Here is a 21344-nt window from a genome sequence, read left to right on the forward strand (position 1 = left end):
AAACTTGTAGGCTAACAGTTTGGATGCATCAAGTAAGAAAAAAGAATTGACTCTGAGGCAACAATTAGCTAACATTTTGATGTCTAAATGTATATATATATATATATATATATATATATATATATATATATATATATATATATATATCATTTAAATGTATATATATCATTTAAAAGGCAACAATTTGATGTGTAAATGTATATATATCATTTAAATATATACCGGTATATCATTTTAAAAGCTAGTGTCAAGTGGTGCAGTGTAGTTACTCCTCCTGGCCGCGCGGTGGCGGCAGTGTGGCGGTGGCAGGCCAAGTGGCGCATGCGCAGTGCCATGTAAACACCCGGTAGGCCCCTGCCTGAGACATTGGTGTCCACGTATTAGACGGCGCCATGGCAGCCAGCCCGCGCAACAAGACACCCAGGCGGCTTCGCTCCAGACACTAACGCCGATAAAAGTGTCAGAAAATCGTCTCCCACGCAAGAATGCAGGCGACAGACTGACGCATGGGAAGCGGCAGTCAGGCAAGGAAGTTTGGCGCGGCTTCTTAAAATCTCTTCAAGGTAAATGTTGACCGTCTCTTCCCACTGGGGTCCGTCTAATTCCTGGCAAGACCTACACCTCCAAACTTCTTCAAGACTCATTTGGGAGTAAAGATGACAAATAAGTTAGCATTTTGGGGTAAAGATGCCATTTAAGTTATTATTTGGGAGTAAAGATGACAAATAAGTTAGCATTTGGAGTAAAGATGACAAATAAGTTAGCATTTGGGAGTAAAGATGACAAATAAGTTAGCATTTGGGAGTAAAGATGACATATAAGGTAGCATTTTGGGGTAAAGATGACATTTAAGTTAATATTTGGGAGTAAAGATGACAAATAAGTTAGCATTTGGGAGTAAAGATGACAAATAAGTTAGCATTTGGGAGTAAAGATGACAAATAAGTTAGCATTTGGGAGTAAAGATGACATATAAGTTAGCATTTGGGAGTAAAGATGACATATAAGGTAGCATTTTGGGGTAAAGATGACATTTAAGTTAATATTTGGGAGTAAAGATGACAAATAAGTTAGCATTTGGGAGTAAAGATGACAAATAAGTTAGCATTTGGGAGTAAAGATGACAAATAAGTTAGCATTTGGGAGTAAAGATGACATATAAGTTAGCATTTGGGAGTAAAGATGACAAATACTTTAGCATTTGGGAGTAAAGATGACAAATAAGTTAGCATTTGGGAGTAAAGATGGCATATACGTTAGCATTTGGGAGTAAAGATGACAAATAAGTTAGCATTTGGGAGTAAAGATGACAAATAAGTTAGCATTTGGGAGTAAAGATGACAAATAAGTTAACATTTGGGAGTAAAGATGACAAATACATTAGCATTTGGGAGTAAAGATGACAAATAAGTTAACATTTGGGAGTAAAGATGACAAATACGTTAGCATTTGGGAGTAAAGATGACAAATAAGTTAGCATTTGGGAGTAAAGATGACAAATAAGTTAGCATTTGGGAGTAAAGATGACAAATAAGTTAACATTTGGGAGTAAAGATGACAAATATGTTAGCATTTGGGAGTAAAGATGACAAATAAGTTAGCATTTGGGAGTAAAGATGACAAATAAGTTAGCATTTGGGAGTAAAGATGACAAATAAGTTAGCATTTGGGAGTAAAGATGACAAATAAGTTAGCATTTGGGAGTAAAGATGACAAATAAGTTAGCACTTGAGAATAAAGATGAAATATCAGTTAGCATTTGGGAGTAAAGATGAAATATTGGTTAGCATTTGGGAGTAAAGATGACAAATCAGTTAGCACGTCGCGTCAGCATCTCTGGTGTGTGATGTTCCATATAGTTAGAAGCATTTATTCAGGAAACTACTTCCGGTCGTGTGTTGTTGAAGTGAACATTTCTGTTGTGCTGTTGTTGCTGCACGAGGATCTCATTTCATCTCATCTCATTTCAGCCACAACACTCAGCAGGCAGCCCTGCAAGGAGCTTTGCGGTGCCTGCTCATGAGAAAGATGAGGAACATGACAGTGATAATGTAAGCTTGTAGTGAGAAAGATGAGGAACATGACAGTGATAATGTAAGCTTGTAGTGAGAAAGATGAGGAACATGACAGTGATAATGTAAGCGTGTAGTGAGAAAGATGAGGAACATGACAATGATAATGTAAGCTTGTAGTGAGAAAGATGAAGAACATGACAGTGATAATGTAAGCTTGTAGTGAGAAAGATGAGGAACATGACAGTGATAATGTAAGCTTGTAGTGAGAAAGATGAGGAACATGACAGTGATAATATAAACATGTAGTGAGAAAGATGAGGAACATGACAGTGATAATGTAAGCTTGTAGTGAGAAAGATATATATATATATACTGTATATATATATATATATATATATATATATATAAATATATATATACTGTGTATATATATATATATATATATATATATATATATATATATATATATATATATATGTATATATACTGCGATGAGGTGGCGACTTGTCCAGGGTGTACGCCGCCTTCCGCCCGATTGTAACTGAGATAGGCTCCAGCGCCCCCGCGACCCCAAAGGGAATAAGCGGTAGAAAATGGATGGATGGATGTATATATATTTTTTACATGCATTATATGTATGTATAAATATATATTTATATATATATGCAGACAATATATATATGTATAAATGTGTGTATATATATATATATATATATATATATATATATATATATATATATACACACACACACTTTATATATACCTGTGTACACACACATTATATACTGTATGTACCCACACATTATATATATATTTATACACACACATATATATATATATATATATATATATATATATGTGTGTGTGTGTATATATATATATATATATATATATATATATATATACACACACATATATATATATATATATATATATATATATGTGTGTGCGTGTGTATGTGTGTATATAACGTGTAGCACAATTATAATGTTTTGTATAGTTGCTTCTTTTTACAAGAGATCTATATTGGATTTTACAAAATAAAAACAACTAAACAGAAAATGTAAGTATTGTAGATCGTTTTGGCATATTTACTGTGATACTTCTGCTCATAAGTTGATCAATACTAATCAAATAAAGTTATTCAATATGGAGTTTCCTGTGGGAGGCAAAAGGTCTGTGTTGAATAAAATACTAGTGTAAACAAAAATGTTGCAAATCATTGCATGCAAATAAATCAACTCCAACATTGGAGTTAGATAAAGTACCAACTTAAACCTTCCGTCTTCAGTCAAATATTTGTGTAAATAAAAATGTAGCAATTAGATCATCAGTCTAGAGAAGGCGTGTCCACTGCTCTAGAGTCCAGTGGTGATGTCCTTTACACTACTGCATCCCACGCTTTGCATTGGACTTGTGATATATGGCTTAGATGCAACTGCTCGGCCATGGAAACCCATTCCATGAAGCTCTCTGCGTACTGTACGTGGGCTAATTGGAAGGTCACATAAAGTTTGACCCCTCTCTGTCAGTTTATGTAGCCTACCTCTTGGTGGCTGAGTTGCTGTTGTTCCCAAACTCTTCACTTTTCTTATGATAAAGCTGATGATTTCAGGACTAGATTTGTTGCACAGGTAGCATCTTGTGACAGTTCCATGCTGGAAATCACTGAGTGCGGCCCATTCTTTCACAAATGTTTGTAGAAACAGTCTCCATGTCTAAGTGCTTGATTTGATACACCTGTGGCCGGGCCAAGTGATTAGTGATTCTCATCATTTGGACGGCTGGCCACCATACTTTTGGCAATATAGTGTATGTGTTCTTGTCTCACATAGGGATTGTCAATAACATTTCCCCTTTAAGTGTTGTAGAAATGTAACATTTTCCAACTTTGTAGAAAATGCAGGTTACCGGTACCCTTCAATCCTGTCTGAGTCCCGGGACCTACTTAATAGAATTCAGTAGGTGTAAGTCAAAATCATTGTTTTTCTTAATAAAATAGATCTTTTTTCAACATTGAAAAAATGAGCTGATTATATATCTTGTTTTATTATCGCACTTCTGTGCCTCAATTTCAGTTGCAAGTCCCAGACATTAGACGGCAGTAGTGTATAGTTGCAAGTCCCAGACATTAGACGGCAGTAGTGTATAGTTGCAAGTCCCAGACATTAGACGGCAGTAGTGTATAGTTGCAAGTCCCAGACATTAGACGGCAGTAGTGTATAGTTGCAAGTCCCAGACATTAGACGGCAGTAGTGTATAGTTGCAAGTCCCAGACATTAGACGGCAGTAGTGTATAGTTGCAAGTCCCAGACATTAGACGGCAGTAGTGTATAGTTGCAAGTCCCAGACATTAGACGGCAGTAGTGTATGGTTGCAAGTCCCAGACATTAGACGGCAGTAGTGTATGGTTGCTAGTCCCAGACATTAGACGGCAGTAGTGTATAGTTGCAAGTCCCAGACATTAGACGGCAGTAGTGTATAGTTGCAAGTCCCAGACATTAGACGGCAGTAGTGTATAGTTGCAAGTCCCAGACATTAGACGGCAGTAGTGTATAGTTGCAAGTCCCAGACATTAGACGGCAGTAGTGTATGGTTGCAAGTCCCAGACATTAGACGGCAGTAGTGTATAGTTGCAAGTCCCAGACATTAGACGGCAGTAGTGTATAGTTGCAAGTCCCAGACATTAGACGGCAGTAGTGTATAGTTGCAAGTCCCAGATATTAGACGGCAGTAGTGTATAGTTGCAAGTCCCAGACATTAGACGGCAGTAGTGTATGGTTGCAAGTCCCAGACATTAGACGGCAGTAGTGTATAGTTGCAAGTCCCAGACATTAGACGGCAGTAGTGTATGGTTGCTAGTCCCAGACATTAGACGGCAGTAGTGTATAGTTGCAAGTCCCAGACATTAGACGGCAGTAGTGTATAGTTGCAAGTCCCAGACATTAGACGGCAGTAGTGTATAGTTGCAAGTCCCAGACATTAGACGGCAGTAGTGTATGGTTGCAAGTCCCAGACATTAGACGGCAGTAGTGTATAGTTGCAAGTCCCAGACATTAGACGGCAGTAGTGTATAGTTGCAAGTCCCAGACATTAGACGGCAGTAGTGTATAGTTGCAAGTCCCAGACATTAGACGGCAGTAGTGTATAGTTGCAAGTCCCAGACATTAGACGGCAGTAGTGTATAGTTGCAAGTCCCAGACATTAGACGGCAGTAGTGTATAGTTGCAAGTCCCAGACATTAGACGGCAGTAGTGTATAGTTGCAAGTCCCAGACATTAGACTGCAGTAGTGTATAGTTGCAAGTCCCAGACATTAGACGGCAGTAGTGTATAGTTGCAAGTCCCAGACATTAGACGGCAGTAGTGTATAGTTGCAAGTCCCAGACATTAGACTGCAGTAGTGTATAGTTGATGATGTGTTGGCTAGTCACTTCAGTCTTTGCTGTCTTGGCCTTTGTTGCGCCCCCAAAAGTGTTAAAACTGTAAGTATCGCACTTATTACGCTTTTTAGTTGTAACATGCATCTTTCATTAACAACTTTAGATGTGTTGAAAATCACAAATGCTAATCAATAGCATGTCAATAGCAAAGCCAATGTATATTAGCATCAAGCTTGCACATTTTGGTAAAAGTGGAGCCTTACTTTGCTTACGTTGGAGCGTTGTTTGAGTCAATTTCCTTGTTGGCATTGCAACATTACCCAGAGGTAGTTTGGCTGCGTCCGCTCTCAGTGTTGCTGGAGTGATCAGCAGGTGCCAAAGTGAGGCACCGTAACATGGCACCTTGGATTGTATGTGAATCAGTGACCAGGGATTGAGTCGGTACCAAAAAAAGTACCCGATTCAGTACCCATCTTGAATATTGTGTAGAACATTTGGCCCAAAACTACTGGGACATGACTTTTGGGCAGGACTGAGGGAAACACAGAAGATGCAACCTTGTGATTATGGACTACCCTGCTGGCCACATGGATGGAAGGTAGCACACAGTTCTTGTGATTATGGACTACCCTGCTGGCCACATGGATGGAAGGTAGCACACAGTTCTTGTGATTATGGACTACCCTGCTGGCCACATGGATGGAAGGTAGCACACAGTTCTTCTGATTATGGACTACCCTGCTGGCCACATGGATGGAAGGTAGCACACAGTTCTTGTGATTATGGACTACCCTGCTGGCCACATGGATGGAAGGTAGCACACAGTTCTTGTGATTATGGACTACCCTGCTGGCCACATGGATGGAAGGTAGCACACTGTTCTTGTGATTATGGACTACCCTGCTGGCCATATGGATGGAAGGTAGCACACAGTTCTTGTGATTATGGACTACCCTGCTGGCCACATGGATGGAAGGTAGCACACAGTTCTTGTGATTATGGACTACCCTGCTGGCCACATGGATGGAAGGTAGCACACAGTTCTTGTGATTATGGACTACCCTGCTGGCCACATGGATGGATGGTAGCACACAGTCCTTGTTACTAATATGCAGCCAGGCCAAAGGCTTTCAGTAACCTCTGCTAAACATTTGAAGCAAACCTTTCTGGCTCATCAAGCATGCACGCTGCGTCCCGAGTCATTGTCCCAAGTCATCGTCCCAAGTCAAGTCGTTGTCCCAAGTCGTTGTCCCAAGTCGTTGTCCCAAGTCATCGTCCCAAGTCATTGTCAAGTCATTGTCAAGTCATTGTCAAGTCAAGTCATTGTCCCAAGTCGTTGTCCCAAGTCGTTGTCCCAAGTCATCGTCCCAAGTCATTGTCAAGTCAAGTCATTGTCCCAAGTCATTGTCAAGTCAAGTCATTGTCCCAAGTCATTGTCAAGTCAAGTCATTGTCCCAAGTCGTTGTCAAGTCAAGTCATTGTCAAATCAAGTCATTATCAAGTCAAGTCATTGTCAAGTCAAGTCATTGTCCCAAGTCATTGTCAAGTCAAGTCATTGTCAAGTCAAGTCATTGTCAAATCAAGTCATTGTCAAGTCAAGTTATTGTCCCATTTCATTGTCAAGTCAAGTCATTGTCAAATCAAGTCATTGTCAAATCAAGTCATTGTCAAGTCATTGTCCCAAGTCAAGTCATTGTCCCAAGTCAAGTCATTGTCCCAAGTCATTGTCAAGTCAAGTCATTGTCCCAAATCATTGTCAAGTCAAGATAAGTCATTGTCCCAAGTCGTTGTCAAGCCAAGTCATTGTCAAGTCAAGTCATTGTCCCAAGTCATTGTCAAGCCAAGTCATTGTCAAGTCAAGTCATTGTCCCAAGTCATTGTCAAGTCATTGTCAAGTCAAGTCATTGTCAAGTCAAGTCATTGTCCCAAGTCGTTGTCAAGCCAAGTTGTTGTCAAGCCAAGTCATTGTCAAGTCAAGTCGTTGTCAAGCCAAGTCATTGTCAAGTCAAGTCATTGTCCCAAGTCATTGTCAAGTCAAGTCATTGTCAAGTCAAGTCAAGTCATTGTCAAGTCAAGTCGTTGTCAAGCCAAGTCGTTGTCAAGCCAAGTCATTGTCAAGTCAAGTCATTGTCCCAAGTCTTTGTCATGTCAAGTCATTGTCCCAAGTCATAGTCAAGTCAAGTCATAGTCAAGTCAAGTCATTGTCCCAAGTCATTGTCCCAAGTCGTTGTCAAGCCAAGTCATTGTCAAGTCAAGTCATTATCCCAAGTCATTGTCAAGTCATTGTCAAGTCATTGTCAAGTCAAGTCATTGTCCCAAGTCATTGTCAAGTCATAGTCAAGTCAAGTCATTGTCCCAAGTCATTGTCAAGTCATAGTCAAGTCAAGTCATTGTCCCAAGTCATTGTCAAGTCATAGTCAAGTCAAGTCATTGTCCCAAGTCGTTGTCAAGCCAAGTCATTGTCAAGTCAAGTCATTGTCCCAAGTCATTGTCAAGCCAAGTCATTGTCAAGTCAAGTCATTGTCCCAAGTCATTGTCAAGTCATTGTCAAGTCAAGTCATTGTCAAGTCATCGTCCCAAGTCATTGTCAAGTCAAGTCAAGTCATAGTCAAGTCATAGTCAAGTCAAGTCATTGTCCCAAGTCATTGTCAAGGCAAGTCATAGTCAAGTCAAGTCAAGTCATTGTCAAGTCAAGTCATTGTCCCAAGTCATTGTCAAGTCATAGTCAAGTCAAGTCATTGTCCCAAGTCATCGTCCCAAGTCATTGTCAAGTCAAGTCAAGTCATAGTCAAGTCATTGTCCCAAGTCATTGTCAAGGCAAGTCATAGTCAAATCAAGTCAAGTCATTGTCAAGTCAAGTCAAGTCATAGTCAAGTCATAGTCAAGTCAAGTCAAGTCATTGTCCCAAGTCATTGTCAAGTCAAGTCATAGTCAAGTCAAGTCAAGTCATTGTCCCAAGTCATTGTCCCAAGTCATTGTCAAGTCGAGTCATTGTCCCAAGTCGCTCATCAAGCATGCACGCCACGTCCCAAGTCCTCTGGGAGCACACAAAGCCCCTGGGATTTATGGGGAAGCCTCAGGAGAAGGAATGCCTGCTTGTGGGCGGGGCCCACTTGAAGGGAAAAAATGTGCACTTTGACCCTGTCTGCCAGTCCATTAGCATTTGGCCGCTGCCAAGGTTCACAGGTGACGTGGGGAAGTAGATACTTTGCGATGGAAACGCTGACTGCTCTTCATGTTCTCTGGCCCCGCAGGTGGCGACAGACAAGGTTGCAGGTAAGCTGAGTTCAACTCTCTCATGGGTGAAGAACTCGGTGTCTCAGATGGCTAGCCAGGTGGCCACGCCCACGACCTTGCCGACCTCCACGTCTCTGTCCTCGCCGGCCCTCTCGTCATCCTCGCCGTCCCTGCTCAGCCCGGATGACGAGCAGCTGCTCGCCAAGCTGGAGCAGCAGAACAGGTAGATGAATGATTAGTACTCTTTTAGCTGCAACATCATTCAGTCTCAAAACTGTTGTTAAGTTGATTTACTGAAAGTAATCAGATACTATCTGCACTCCTGTTACTAAGCACTCATTCTTCTGTTCTTTCATACTTTACATTCATTTTCAGCTACACTACCTATTTGGGTATCCATCTAATAGCAAGTAGTTGCAAGGGCAGTATCGGCCATACCGATGCTGATACTTCAAATTGTCAATATTATTGATGATTAGCCTATTATGTGGACTACAGTCACACCCACTACATTTATAAATGAATATCATTTCCATATACAGTATTACCTGCACCAGACTATAAGCCACAGATATATACGTTGTGAATTGAGTTAATTACACAGTAAGATTTACTAAACGTTTATTTACATATGATGCCTGTAACACCGCAGTAAAACGGCTGATCAAATAAAACAGAAGTCATGGTCACGGACCCACTAGCTGCACAAGCTCAATAACTCCATGCTGACGTTTAGGTGAATTTACTGAGGAATTTGTGAAACTGAAACAATACAAAAAGAACGCCGTTGTAATTTAACAATACTAAAACAGACACTTGTTAGCTTATGCTAACGACGCTAGCTTGATTACATTACGGTAGCACGTACAAATATGCATGGAAACACTCCTACAGACATCACACATGGGACTGTTTAGTAATTAAGAATTCATCCATCCATTTTCTACCGCTTGTCCCTTTCGGGGTCGCGGGGGGTGCTGGAGCCTATCTCAGCTGCATTCGGGCAGAAGGCGGGGTACACCCTGGACAAGTCGCCACTCATCACAGGGCCAACACAGATAGACAACATTTACACACTAGGGACCATTTAGTGTTGCCAATAAACCTATCCCCAGGTGCATGTCTTTGGAGGTGGGAGGGGCCTATCCCCAGGTGCATGTCTTTGGAGGTGGGAGGGGCTTATCCCCAGGTGCATGTCTTTGGAGGTGGGAGGGGCCTATCCCCAGGTGCATGTCTTTGGAGGTGGGAGGAAGCCGGAGTACACGGAGGGAACCCACGTAGTCACGGGGAGAACATGCAAACTCCACACAGGAAGATCCCGAGCCCGGGATTGAAGTCAGGACTACTCAGGACCTTCGTATTGTGTGCCACAGTGTTGCCGTAATTAAGAATTGTTTTAGTTATATTGTAAAACTTACAAACGTTGCTTGAACTAATGAATGAAGAATCCATACGAGTAGAACGCTACAGATGGCTGGAAGACGAAACAGCACTTGTACTTCCGGGTTAAAACTCACATCTAAATGGAAGGGCACTGCAGCAAACTCGCCCATAAGATGGCGCCATAGCACAAACAATAACACACCTATTCAGTGTCTTTGCTTGTTTTTTGTTTTTTTTAAAACTATTTTCAACTATGGCCGTCCGCTAAGAAAAATCCATAAATTAGGTGCACCATTTTCTAATCCGCGGTGTTCAAAGCGTAGTAAAAAAGTAGCGGCATATAGTCCAGAATTTACGTAAGTTTTATAAATAGGTTGCTATTATTGCTATTTTTATGACCTATGGAAAATAAGGAGCAAGAGAAAAATATATAAAATGTAAAGATTGTATTTGATGAAAAAACAGCAACATAAGTGAGTTTCTCAGTTGAATAAACACTCGCTGAGGGTTTGTTTGTGCCGTCGGAACCTCACCGAATTAACTTTTCCTAGTCGGGATGTGCAATCAGAACCTCACCGAGTTAACTTCTCCTAGTCGGGATGTGCAATCAGAACCTCACCGAGTCAACTTCTCCCAGTCGGGATGTGCAATCAGAACCTCACCAAGTTAACTTCTCCTAGTCGGGATGTGCAATCAGAACCTCACCGAGTCTAAGCGAGTCAACTTCTCCCAGTCGGGATGTGCAGTCAGAACCTCACCGAGTCTAAGCGAGTCAACTTCTCCCAGTCGGGATGTGCAGTCAGAACCTCACCGAGTCTAAGCGAGTCAACTTCTCCCAGTCGGGATGTGCAGTCAGAACCTCACCAAGTCAACTTCTCCCAGTCGGGATGTGCAATCAGAACCTCACCGAGTTAACTTCTCCGAGTCGGGATGTGCAATCAGAACCTCACCGAGTCTAAGCGAGTCAACTTCTCCCAGTCGGGATGTGCAGTCAGAACCTCACCGAGTCAAAGCGAGTGAACTTCTCCCAGTCGGAATGTGCAATCAGAACCTCACCGAGTCAACTTCTCCCAGTCGGGATGTGCAATCAGAACCTCAGCGAGTCAACTTCTCCCAGTCGGGATGCGCAATCAGAACCTCACCGAGTCAACTTCTCCCAGTCGGGATGCGCAATCAGAACCTCACCGAGTCAACTTCTCCCAGTCGGGATGCGCAATCAGAACCTCACCGAGTCAACTTCTCCCAGTCGGGATGCGCAATCAGAACCTCACCGAGTCAACTTCTCCCAGTCGGGATGTGCAATCAGAACCTCACCGAGTTAACTTCTCCCAGTCGGGATGTGCAATCAGAACCTCACCAAGTTAACTTCTCCTAGTCGGGATGTGCAATCAGAACCTCACCGAGTCTAAGCGAGTCAACTTCTCCCAGTCGGGATGTGCAGTCAGAACCTCACCGAGTCTAAGCGAGTCAACTTCTCCCAGTCGGGATGTGCAGTCAGAACCTCACCGAGTCTAAGCGAGTCAACTTCTCCCAGTCGGGATGTGCAGTCAGAACCTCACCAAGTCAACTTCTCCCAGTCGGGATGTGCAATCAGAACCTCACCGAGTTAACTTCTCCGAGTCGGGATGTGCAATCAGAACCTCACCGAGTCTAAGCGAGTCAACTTCTCCCAGTCGGGATGTGCAGTCAGAACCTCACCGAGTCAAAGCGAGTGAACTTCTCCCAGTCGGAATGTGCAATCAGAACCTCACCGAGTCAACTTCTCCCAGTCGGGATGCGCAATCAGAACCTCACCGAGTCAACTTCTCCCAGTCGGGATGTGCAATCAGAACCTCACCGAGTTAACTTCTCCCAGTCGGGATATGCAATCAGAACCTCACAGAGTCAACTTCTCCGAGTCAAGATGTGCAAACAGAACCTCACCGAGTCAAAGCGAGTCAACTTCTCCCAGTCGGGATGTGCAATCAGAACCTCACCAAGTCAACTTCTCCCAGTCGGGATGTGCAATCAGAACCTCACCGAGTCAACTTCTCCCAGTCGGGATGTGCAATCAGAACCTCACCGAGTTAACTTCTCCCAGTCGGGATGTGCAATCAGAACCTCACCGAGTTAACTTCTCCCAGTCGGGATATGCAATCAGAACCTCACAGAGTCAACTTCTCCGAGTCGAGATGTGCAAACAGAACCTCACCGAGTCAAAGCGAGTCAACTTCTCCCAGTCGGGATGTGCAATCAGAACCTCACCAAGTCAACTTCTCCCAGTCGGGATGTGCAATCAGAACCTCACCGAGTCAACTTCTCCCAGTCGGGATGTGCAATCAGAACCTCACCGAGTTAACTTCTCCCAGTTGGAATGTGCAATCAGAACCTCACCGAGTCAACTTCTCCGAGTCGAGATGTGCAATCAGAACCTCACCGAGTTAACTTCTCCCAGTCGGGATGTGCAATCAGAACCTCACAGAGTCAACTTCTCCGAGTCGAGATGTGCAATCAGAACCTCACCGAGTCAAAGCGAGTCAACTTCTCCCAGTCGGGATGTGCAATCAGAACCTCACCAAGTCAACTTCTCCCAGTCGGGATGTGCAATCAGAACCTCACCGAGTTAACGTCTCCGAGTCGGGATGTGCAATCAGAACCTCACCGAGTCAACTTCTCCCAGTCGGGATGTGCAGTCAGAACCTCACCGAGTCAAAGCGAGTGAACTTCTCCCAGTAGGGATGTGCAATCAGAACCTCACCGAGTCAACTTCTCCCAGTCGGGATGTGCAATCAGAACCTCACAGAGTTAACTTCTCCCAGTCGGGATGTGCAATCAGAACCTCACCGAGTCAACTTCTCCGAGTCGAGATGTGCAATCAGAACCTCACCGAGTCAAAGCGAGTCAACTTCTCTCAGTCGGGATGTGCAATCAGAACCTCACCAAGTCAACTTCTCCCAGTCGGGATGTGCAATCAGAACCTCACCGAGTTAACGTCTCCGAGTCGGGATGTGCAATCAGAACCTCACCGAGTCAACTTCTCCCAGTCGGGATGTGCAATCAGAACCTCAACGAGTTAACTTCTCCCAGTCGGGATGTGCAATCAGAACCTCACCGAGTCAACTTCTCCGAGTCGAGATGTGCAATCAGAACCTCACCGAGTCAAAGCGAGTCAACTTCTCCCAGTCGGGATGTGCAATCAGAACCTCACCAAGTCAACTTCTCCCAGTCGGGATGTGCAATCAGAACCTCACCGAGTTAACGTCTCCGAGTCGGGATGTGCAATCAGAACCTCACCGAGTCAACTTCTCCCAGTCGGGATGTGCAGTCAGAACCTCACCGAGTCAAAGCGAGTGAACTTCTCCCAGTAGGGATGTGCAATCAGAACCTCACCGAGTCAACTTCTCCCAGTCGGGATGTGCAATCAGAACCTCACCGAGTCAACTTCTCCCAGTCGGGATGTGCAATCAGAACCTCACCGAGTCAACTTCACCCAGTCGGGATGTGCAATCAGAACCTCACCGAGTCAACTTCACCCAGTCGGGATGTGCAATCAGAACCTCACCGAGTTAACTTCTCCCAGTCGGGATGTGCAATCAGAACCTCACCGAGTTAACTTCTCCCAGTCGGGATGTGCAATCAGAACCTCACCGAGTTAACTTCTCCCAGTCGGGATGTGCAATCAGAACCTCACCGAGTCAACTTCTCCGAGTCGAGATGTGCAATCAGAACCTCACCGAGTCAAAGCGAGTCAACTTCTCCCAGTCGGGATGTGCAATCAGAACCTCACCAAGTCAACTTCTCCCAGTCGGGATGTGCAATCAGAACCTCACCGAGTTAACGTCTCCGAGTCGGGATGTGCAATCAGAACCTCACCGAGTCAACTTCTCCCAGTCGGGATGTGCAGTCAGAACCTCACCGAGTCAAAGCGAGTGAACTTCTCCCAGTAGGGATGTGCAATCAGAACCTCACCGAGTCAACTTCTCCCAGTCGGGATGTGCAATCAGAACCTCACCGAGTCAACTTCTCCCAGTCGGGATGTGCAATCAGAACCTCACCGAGTCAACTTCTCCCAGTCGGGATGTGCAATCAGAACCTCACCGAGTCAACTTCACCCAGTCGGGATGTGCAATCAGAACCTCACCGAGTTAACTTCTCCCAGTCGGGATGTGCAATCAGAACCTCACCGAGTCAACTTCTCCCAGTCGGGATGTGCAATCAGAACCTCACCGAGTTAACTTCTCCCAGTCGGGATGTGCAATCAGAACCTCACCGAGTCAACTTCTCCCAGTCGGGATGTGCAATCAAGGAAATATTTCCTCCTAGCTTCAAGTTGAAATTGACAAGCCCAGTGGAACAAAATCAATCAAGTCCAGTCCAGTGGCTCATAAAGTCTGCTCAAACACACACACCACTGATACTAATACTAATAATACTACTAACACACTACTATTGATAATACACATACACTACTAATACTAATACTAATACACATTCACTACTAATACTAATTCACTACTAATACTAATACACTACTAATACTAATACAATAGTAATACTAATACACTACTAATACACTAGAAATACTAATACTAATACACTACTACCGTAATACTAATACTAACACACTAGAAATACTAATACTAATACACTACTACTGTAATACTAATACTAATAAACTACTAATATAATACATATACTAATACTAATACACTACTAATAACACACATACACTACTACTACTACTACTAATACACTTACACTAATACTAATACACTACTAATACTAATACACTACAAATACTAATACTGATACACTACTAATAACACACATACACTACTATTACTACTAATCCACACACACACCAAGTCATGTCCACACTGACTAGATACACAACATCACACACACTACTACTACTACTACTACTAATCCACATACAGCAAGTCATGTCCACACTGACTAGATACACAACGACACACACACTACTACTACTACTATTACTACTAATCCATATACAGCAAGTCATGTCCACACTGACTAGATACACAACGACACACACACTATTACTACTAATCCACATACAGCAAGTCATGTCGACACTGACTAGACTCCCATGTAGACAAGCTAAGTGTTGGTGTGAACTTTGACCCCCAGCATGTAGCTGGGTCCTGTAACAACATGGCTGTGTGCTCGGCCAATCATGGCTCTTTGTGTTGCAAAGAGTTGAACAGGCCTTTTGACCTGCACTGGCAGACACACACACACACACACACACACACACACACACACACACACATGAGGACCTGCACTAGCAGACACACACACACACACACACACACACACACACACGCACACACATGAGGACCTGCACTGGCAGACACACACACACACATGAGGACCTGCCCTGCCAGTCACATACATGAGGACCTTGTTTTTGGAGCGTCTGGAAGCACCAGGAGGAGAAGATCAAGAACTGGTCCTGGTACGACCTTCATTGTGGACTTGGTGTTGACACAGAGAACTTGAGATGATCGCAAGATGCTGCAGTTGTGGCTGAGAAACCAGCTGGTCTTCTACGTGAGAAGCTCCCTCGCCTTCCAAATGCGGCTGTAACCTGAGTCCACTATTTGACCTCTGCCATTTTCCAAGATCAGGACTGCAGGTCAAAGGTCAGCAGATGTTTTGGGAGTGTGAGACAGCACACAGTGTTGTGTGCCTGCATGGAGTAAAGCAGTCAAGTTCCAGGAGCACCTGGGAAGATATTGCTATCTGATTCTATCCAATAAGTCTTGACTTGTGCAATGCTAATCATCTAAATGTAAACACACACACTCTTCCATTTGACTGAAGGCCAACAAGCCGCAAGCAGATACACAACAGCTAAGCACACAGTAGCATACAAGCTAGATGTATGTGATTAGGCCTCGTTTCCACTGCACACCAAATCGGATGTATTGTTTGCCCTCAAGTGTCACACATCTGACTGTCTACACGCTCCAAAGTGCTTCTAAGACTACATTTACACCGTAGGCCCCAGTCAGACTTTTTTTTACAGCTGACTGTTTACACGGCAAGTACAATGTGATTTTTATCCAGTGTAAACGCGCACAGGCCCTTATGTGGCCCCTATGTGGCCTCCACGTCACTTGCATGCACACTCAGATAAAGTGAAAACAAAGGAAGTTGACTGGGAGGAAGTCGCTACTACTACAAAATAAAATAAAAGTTGCAACACTTTAAAATGAGTGTTTTTAGGTGAAAGTAAAGTAAAGTAATATAATGTATGAATGGATGTATATAGTGTAATATAGTTAGTAGGGTTGTAATTAGATATGTCTGATAATATCGGCTGATAAATGCTTTAAAATATATCGGAAATTCTCGGTATCTTTTTTTTTTTTTTTTTTAAATTAAATCAACATAAAAAACACAAGATACACTTACAATTAGTGCACCAACTCAAAAAACCTCCCTCCCCCACTCATTCACACAAAAGGGTTGTTTCTTTCTGTTATTAATATTGTGGTTCCTACATTATATATCAATATATATCAATACAGTCTGCAGGGATACAGTCCGTAAGCACACATGATTGTGCGTGCTGCTGGTCCAATAATAGTACTAACCTTTAACACTTCATTTTACTCCTTTTCATTCATTACTAGTTTCTATGTAACTGTTTTTATATTGTTTTACTTTCTTTTTTATTCAAGAAAATGTTTTTCATTTATTTATCTTATTTTATTTAATTATTTTTTTTAAAAAGGACCTTCACCATACCTGGTTGTCCAAATTAGGCATAATAATGTGTTAATTCCACGACTGTATATATCGGTATCGGTTGGTATCGGTAATTAAGAGTTGGACAATATCGGATATCGGCAAAAAAGCCATTATCGGACATCCCGAGTTGTAATCTTGTAATGGCTGTTTAGTAGAGGAGACACGGACATCAGATTTATTTTGACACTCACATGTAAGCAAATGTGCCACAGCGTCAATTCCTGTCTTTCAACAATCGCTATTTCTTCAGAATCAAAAATATATACACATATATTACATATAGACTATTATTTGTACACTATTGACAAGTGATGCACTGAAAATGTGCTGGTCTTAAATAGACTTTGCCGTTGTAATGAAATATCCAATTCCACTGGCGACTACGTCCTTCCCCAAGTGACTTAGTCACATCCAGGTCGCATTGCGTTTATTTATTTATTTAATTTAATTTTTGTTGTCCTGTCCAGCTTCTCAGGCAAATCATATAGTAGATGTAGATGCCCATATCAGCTGTTCAGATTGACTTTACAAAAGAGAAGTGTAGGATACTTCTCTTGTTGCCTTATTTGTATTTGACTTTATTAAATGTATTTATATTATCATTTAGTGCAGTCGGGCCGGAGCAGGAGGGGATAGAAAGAGAAAAAAAAGAAGACGGGGGGAAATTGTGGGGACAAGAGGGGGATTAGACAGAGAGACAAAAACAACAACAACAACAACAGAGCAACATCAGCAAATAGGACATGTACAAATATGATGGTAAAAGTAATAGCAAATAAGCAGTTAGCGAAAATAAAAAATAATCCAGAAATGACAATGAGCATTATTACACTACAAATGGAACAATAGAAATACCAATATTGATAATGAACAATACCAATACTTTACCTTTATTATCAACAATTCAGTTGTTCAAATGCAACAATACATATACGTAATGATAACTTCAGATACGAAAGAATGCAGAAAAATGGATGGGGAGAAAGAGAAGCAACCCGCATTAACCTTGTAGATTGTTATAGTAACAATAGGTTAAGCTTTGTCAGTGTGCCATGTGTTATACCCAGTTTACCCTAGGGCAACAACGTTAATATATGTTTGATGAAACCTGATTATGTGCATGAGTGTATGTATTGTGGTATCTGATTCTCACCAAGACACAGGATTGGATTTGCAGCAAGCCGAAAAGGGCATTTATTGTACAAGTCTTTTTTAGGAAGGGCGGGGTGTGGAAGTAGCAAACTTAAAGTGTCCATTAATAAACATAAATATCTCCCATCTGGGGCTCTCAGTCCTTCACACAGCACACTTCTTTAAAGGTCAAAGGTCTTTGCCTATCAAACAAGAGAAACACAACATCAATCAATCAATCAATCAATCTTTATTTATATAGCCCTAAATCACAAGTGTCTCAAAGGGCTGCACAAGCCACAACGACATCCTCGGTACAAAGCCCACATACGGGCAAGGAAAAACTCACCCCAGTGGGACGTCGATGTGAATGACTATGAGAAACCTTGGAGAGGACCGCATATGTGGGTAACCCCCCCCCTCTAGGGGAGACCGAAAGCAATGGATGTCGAGTGGGTCTGACATAATATTGTGAGAGTCCAGTCCAAAATGGATCCAACATAATAGTAAGAGTCCAGTCCATAGTGGGGCCAGCAGGACACCATCCCGAGCGGAGACGGGTCAGCAGCGTAGAGATGTTCCCAGCCGATGCACAGGCGAGCGGTCCACCCCGGGTCCCGACTCTGGACAGCCAGCACTTCATCCATGGCCACCGGACCTGTGCCCCCCTCCCCTCAAGGAAAAGGGGAGCAGAGGAGAAAAGAAAAGAAACGGCAGATCAACTGGTCTAACAGGGGGGCTATTTAAAGGCTAGAGTATACAAATGAGTTTTAAGATGGGACTTAAATGCTTCTACTGAGGTAGCATCTCTAATTGTTACCGGGAGGGCATTCCATAGTACTGGAGCCCGAATAGAAAACGCTCTATAGCCCGCAGACTTTTTTTGGGCTCTGGGAATCACTAATAAGCCGGAGTTCTTTGAACGCACATTTCTTGCCGGGACATATGGTACAATGCAATCGACAAGATAGGACGGAGCTAGACCGTGTAGTATTTTATACGTAAGTAGTAAAACCTTAAAGTCACATCTTAAGTGCACAGGAAGCCAGTGCAGGTGAGCCAGTATAGGCGTAATATGATCAAACTTTCTTGTTCTTGTCAAAAGTCTAGCAGCCGCATTTTGTACCAACTGTAATTTTTTAATGCTAGACATAGGGAGACCCGAAAATAATACGTTACAGTAGTCGAGACGAGACATAACGAACGCATGAATAATGATCTCAGCGTCGCTAGTGGATAAAATAGAACGAATTTTAGCGATATTACGGAGATGAAAGAAGGCCGTTTTAGTAACACTCTTAATGTGTGATTCAAACAAGAGAGTTGGGTGGAAGATAATACCCAGATTCTTTACTGATTCGCCTTGTGTAATTGTTTGGTTGTCAAATGTTAAGGTGGTATTATTAAATAAATGTCGGTGTTTAGCAGGACCGATAATCAGCATTTCCGTTTTCTTGGCGTTGAGTTGCAAGAAGTTAGCGGACATCCATTGTTTAATTTCATTAAGACACGCCTCCAGCTGACTACAATCCGGCGTGTTGGTCAGCTTTAGGGGCATGTAGAGTTGGCTGTCATCAGCATAGCAATGAAAGCTAACACCGTATTTGCGTATGATGTCGCCTAGCGGCAGCATGTAAATACTAAAGAGTGCAGGGCCAAGAACCGAACCCTGAGGAACTCCGCACGTTACCTTAACATAGTCCGAGGTCACATTATTATGGGAGACGCATTGCATCCTGTCAGTAAGATAAGAGTTAAACCACGACAAAGCTAAGTCTGACATACCAATACGTGTTTTGATACGCTCTAATAAAATATTATGATCGACGGTATCGAAAGCAGCGCTAAGATCAAGAAGCAGCAACATAGATGACGCATCAGAATCCATCGTTAGCAGTAGATCATTAGTCATTTTTGCGAGGGCTGTCTCCGTAGAGTGATTTGCCCTGAAACCGGATTGAAAAGGTTCACAGAGATTGTTAGACACTAAGTGTTCATTTAGCTGCTGTGCGACAATTTTTTCGAGGATTTTCGAAATAAAGGGAAGGTGGGACACCGGTCGGTAGTTTACCATGAGGTCAGGATCAAGGTTAGGTCTTTTGAGCAGAGGATGAATAACCGCTTTCTTGAATGCTAGGGGAACAGTGCCAGAGGAAAGTGATAAGTTTATAATATTTAGCACTGATGGACCTAATAATACAAAAAGCTCCTTGATAAGTTTCCCAGGAAGTGGGTCAAGTAAACATGTTGTTTGTTTTATCCCACTTACACGCTGTAATAGTTCCTCTAATGTTATTTCATCAAAAAGAGAGAGACTATTTTGTATTGCAGTATCCGTCGTAGATACAGTTGTATCTGTGTTCATAGAACCCAGTTGTAGCTGGGATGCGTTGTCTTTAATCTCCTTTCTAATGAGTTCAATTTTCTTATTAAAGAAATTCATAAAGTCATCTGCCGAGTGGGTGGAGCTATTGGGAGGAGTCCCTTGTTGGGTTAGCGATGCTACTGTACTAAATAAAAATTTAGGGTCGTTTTTGTTGAGGCGGATGAGATTTGAGTAATATTTAGCTTTAGCTAAGGTAAGCATGCGTTTATACGATATTAAACTATCACTCCATGCTTGATGGAAAACCTCAAGCTTGGTCGCGCGCCATTTGCGTTCCAACTTTCTACATGATAATTTATGAGCTCTGGTTTCCTCTGTAAACCATGGGGTGTGCCTTTTAGGGGCCCTTTTTTGTTTTAGCGGTGCTATACTATCAATGGTTTTGCGCAGGGCATTGTCAAAGTTGTTAGTGAGGTTATCAATAGAGCCGACATAATTTGGGAATGGTGCCATTACCGAAGGCAGTAGGTCAGCAAGAGTCATCGTTGTGGCGGCATTAATGTTGCGGCTGCTATAGCAGTTATTATTATTATTAGTTTGTTGACAATGAGTCAGAACTTCGAATTTTATAAGGTAATGATCGGACATTACTTTAGTATACGGGAGTACCATAACTTTGGAGGTGGTGACACCCCTGACCAGCACTAGATCTATCGTATTGCCGTTGCGATGCGTAGGTTCATTTATTATTTGTGTAAGACCACAGCTATCAATTATAGTCTGGAGCGCCACGCACTGAGGGTCCGATGGGGTATTCATATGGATATTAAAGTCCCCCATTATGATTATATTGTCTGCGTGCGTCACTAGATCAGCAACGAACTCTGAGTATTCATTAATAAAGTCCGAGTAGGGCCCTGGGGGGCGGTAGATAACAGCCATATCGAGAGGCAGCGGTGCGACAGACCTCATAGTAAGCACCTCAAACGATTTGTATTTATTATTTAGGTTAGGGGTAAGGTTAAAGTTTTCATTGTATATTAGTGCGACCCCCCCACCCCTTTTAAGGGGACGGGCAATATGCGCATTCGTATAGTTAGGAGGAGATGCC

General features: G+C 42.7%; 1 protein-coding gene across 6 annotated transcripts in view; it reads left to right on the plus strand.

The window, feature by feature from the left end:
• evi5b (ecotropic viral integration site 5b) overlaps positions 1–21344 on the plus strand; it is an 86403-nt gene that overhangs the window by 2800 nt on the left and 62259 nt on the right. For 3 of the 6 annotated variants that reach the window (XM_061977426.1, XM_061977429.1, XM_061977431.1), the window contains exons 1-2: positions 382–563; positions 8652–8857. In XM_061977426.1, coding sequence (XP_061833410.1) covers positions 8721–8857 — 137 coding nt within the window. In that variant the 5' untranslated portion in view covers positions 382–563; positions 8652–8720. Of the gene's footprint in view, positions 1–381; positions 564–1970; positions 2052–8651; positions 8858–15334; positions 15663–21344 lie in introns of those variants that run through there. The other 3 variants (XM_061977427.1, XM_061977428.1, XM_061977430.1) reach the window with 3 other exon arrangements.

Source organism: Nerophis lumbriciformis, linkage group LG18 (genome assembly GCF_033978685.3).
Source record: "Nerophis lumbriciformis linkage group LG18, RoL_Nlum_v2.1, whole genome shotgun sequence".
Classification (NCBI taxonomy): domain Eukaryota; kingdom Metazoa; phylum Chordata; class Actinopteri; order Syngnathiformes; family Syngnathidae; genus Nerophis; species Nerophis lumbriciformis.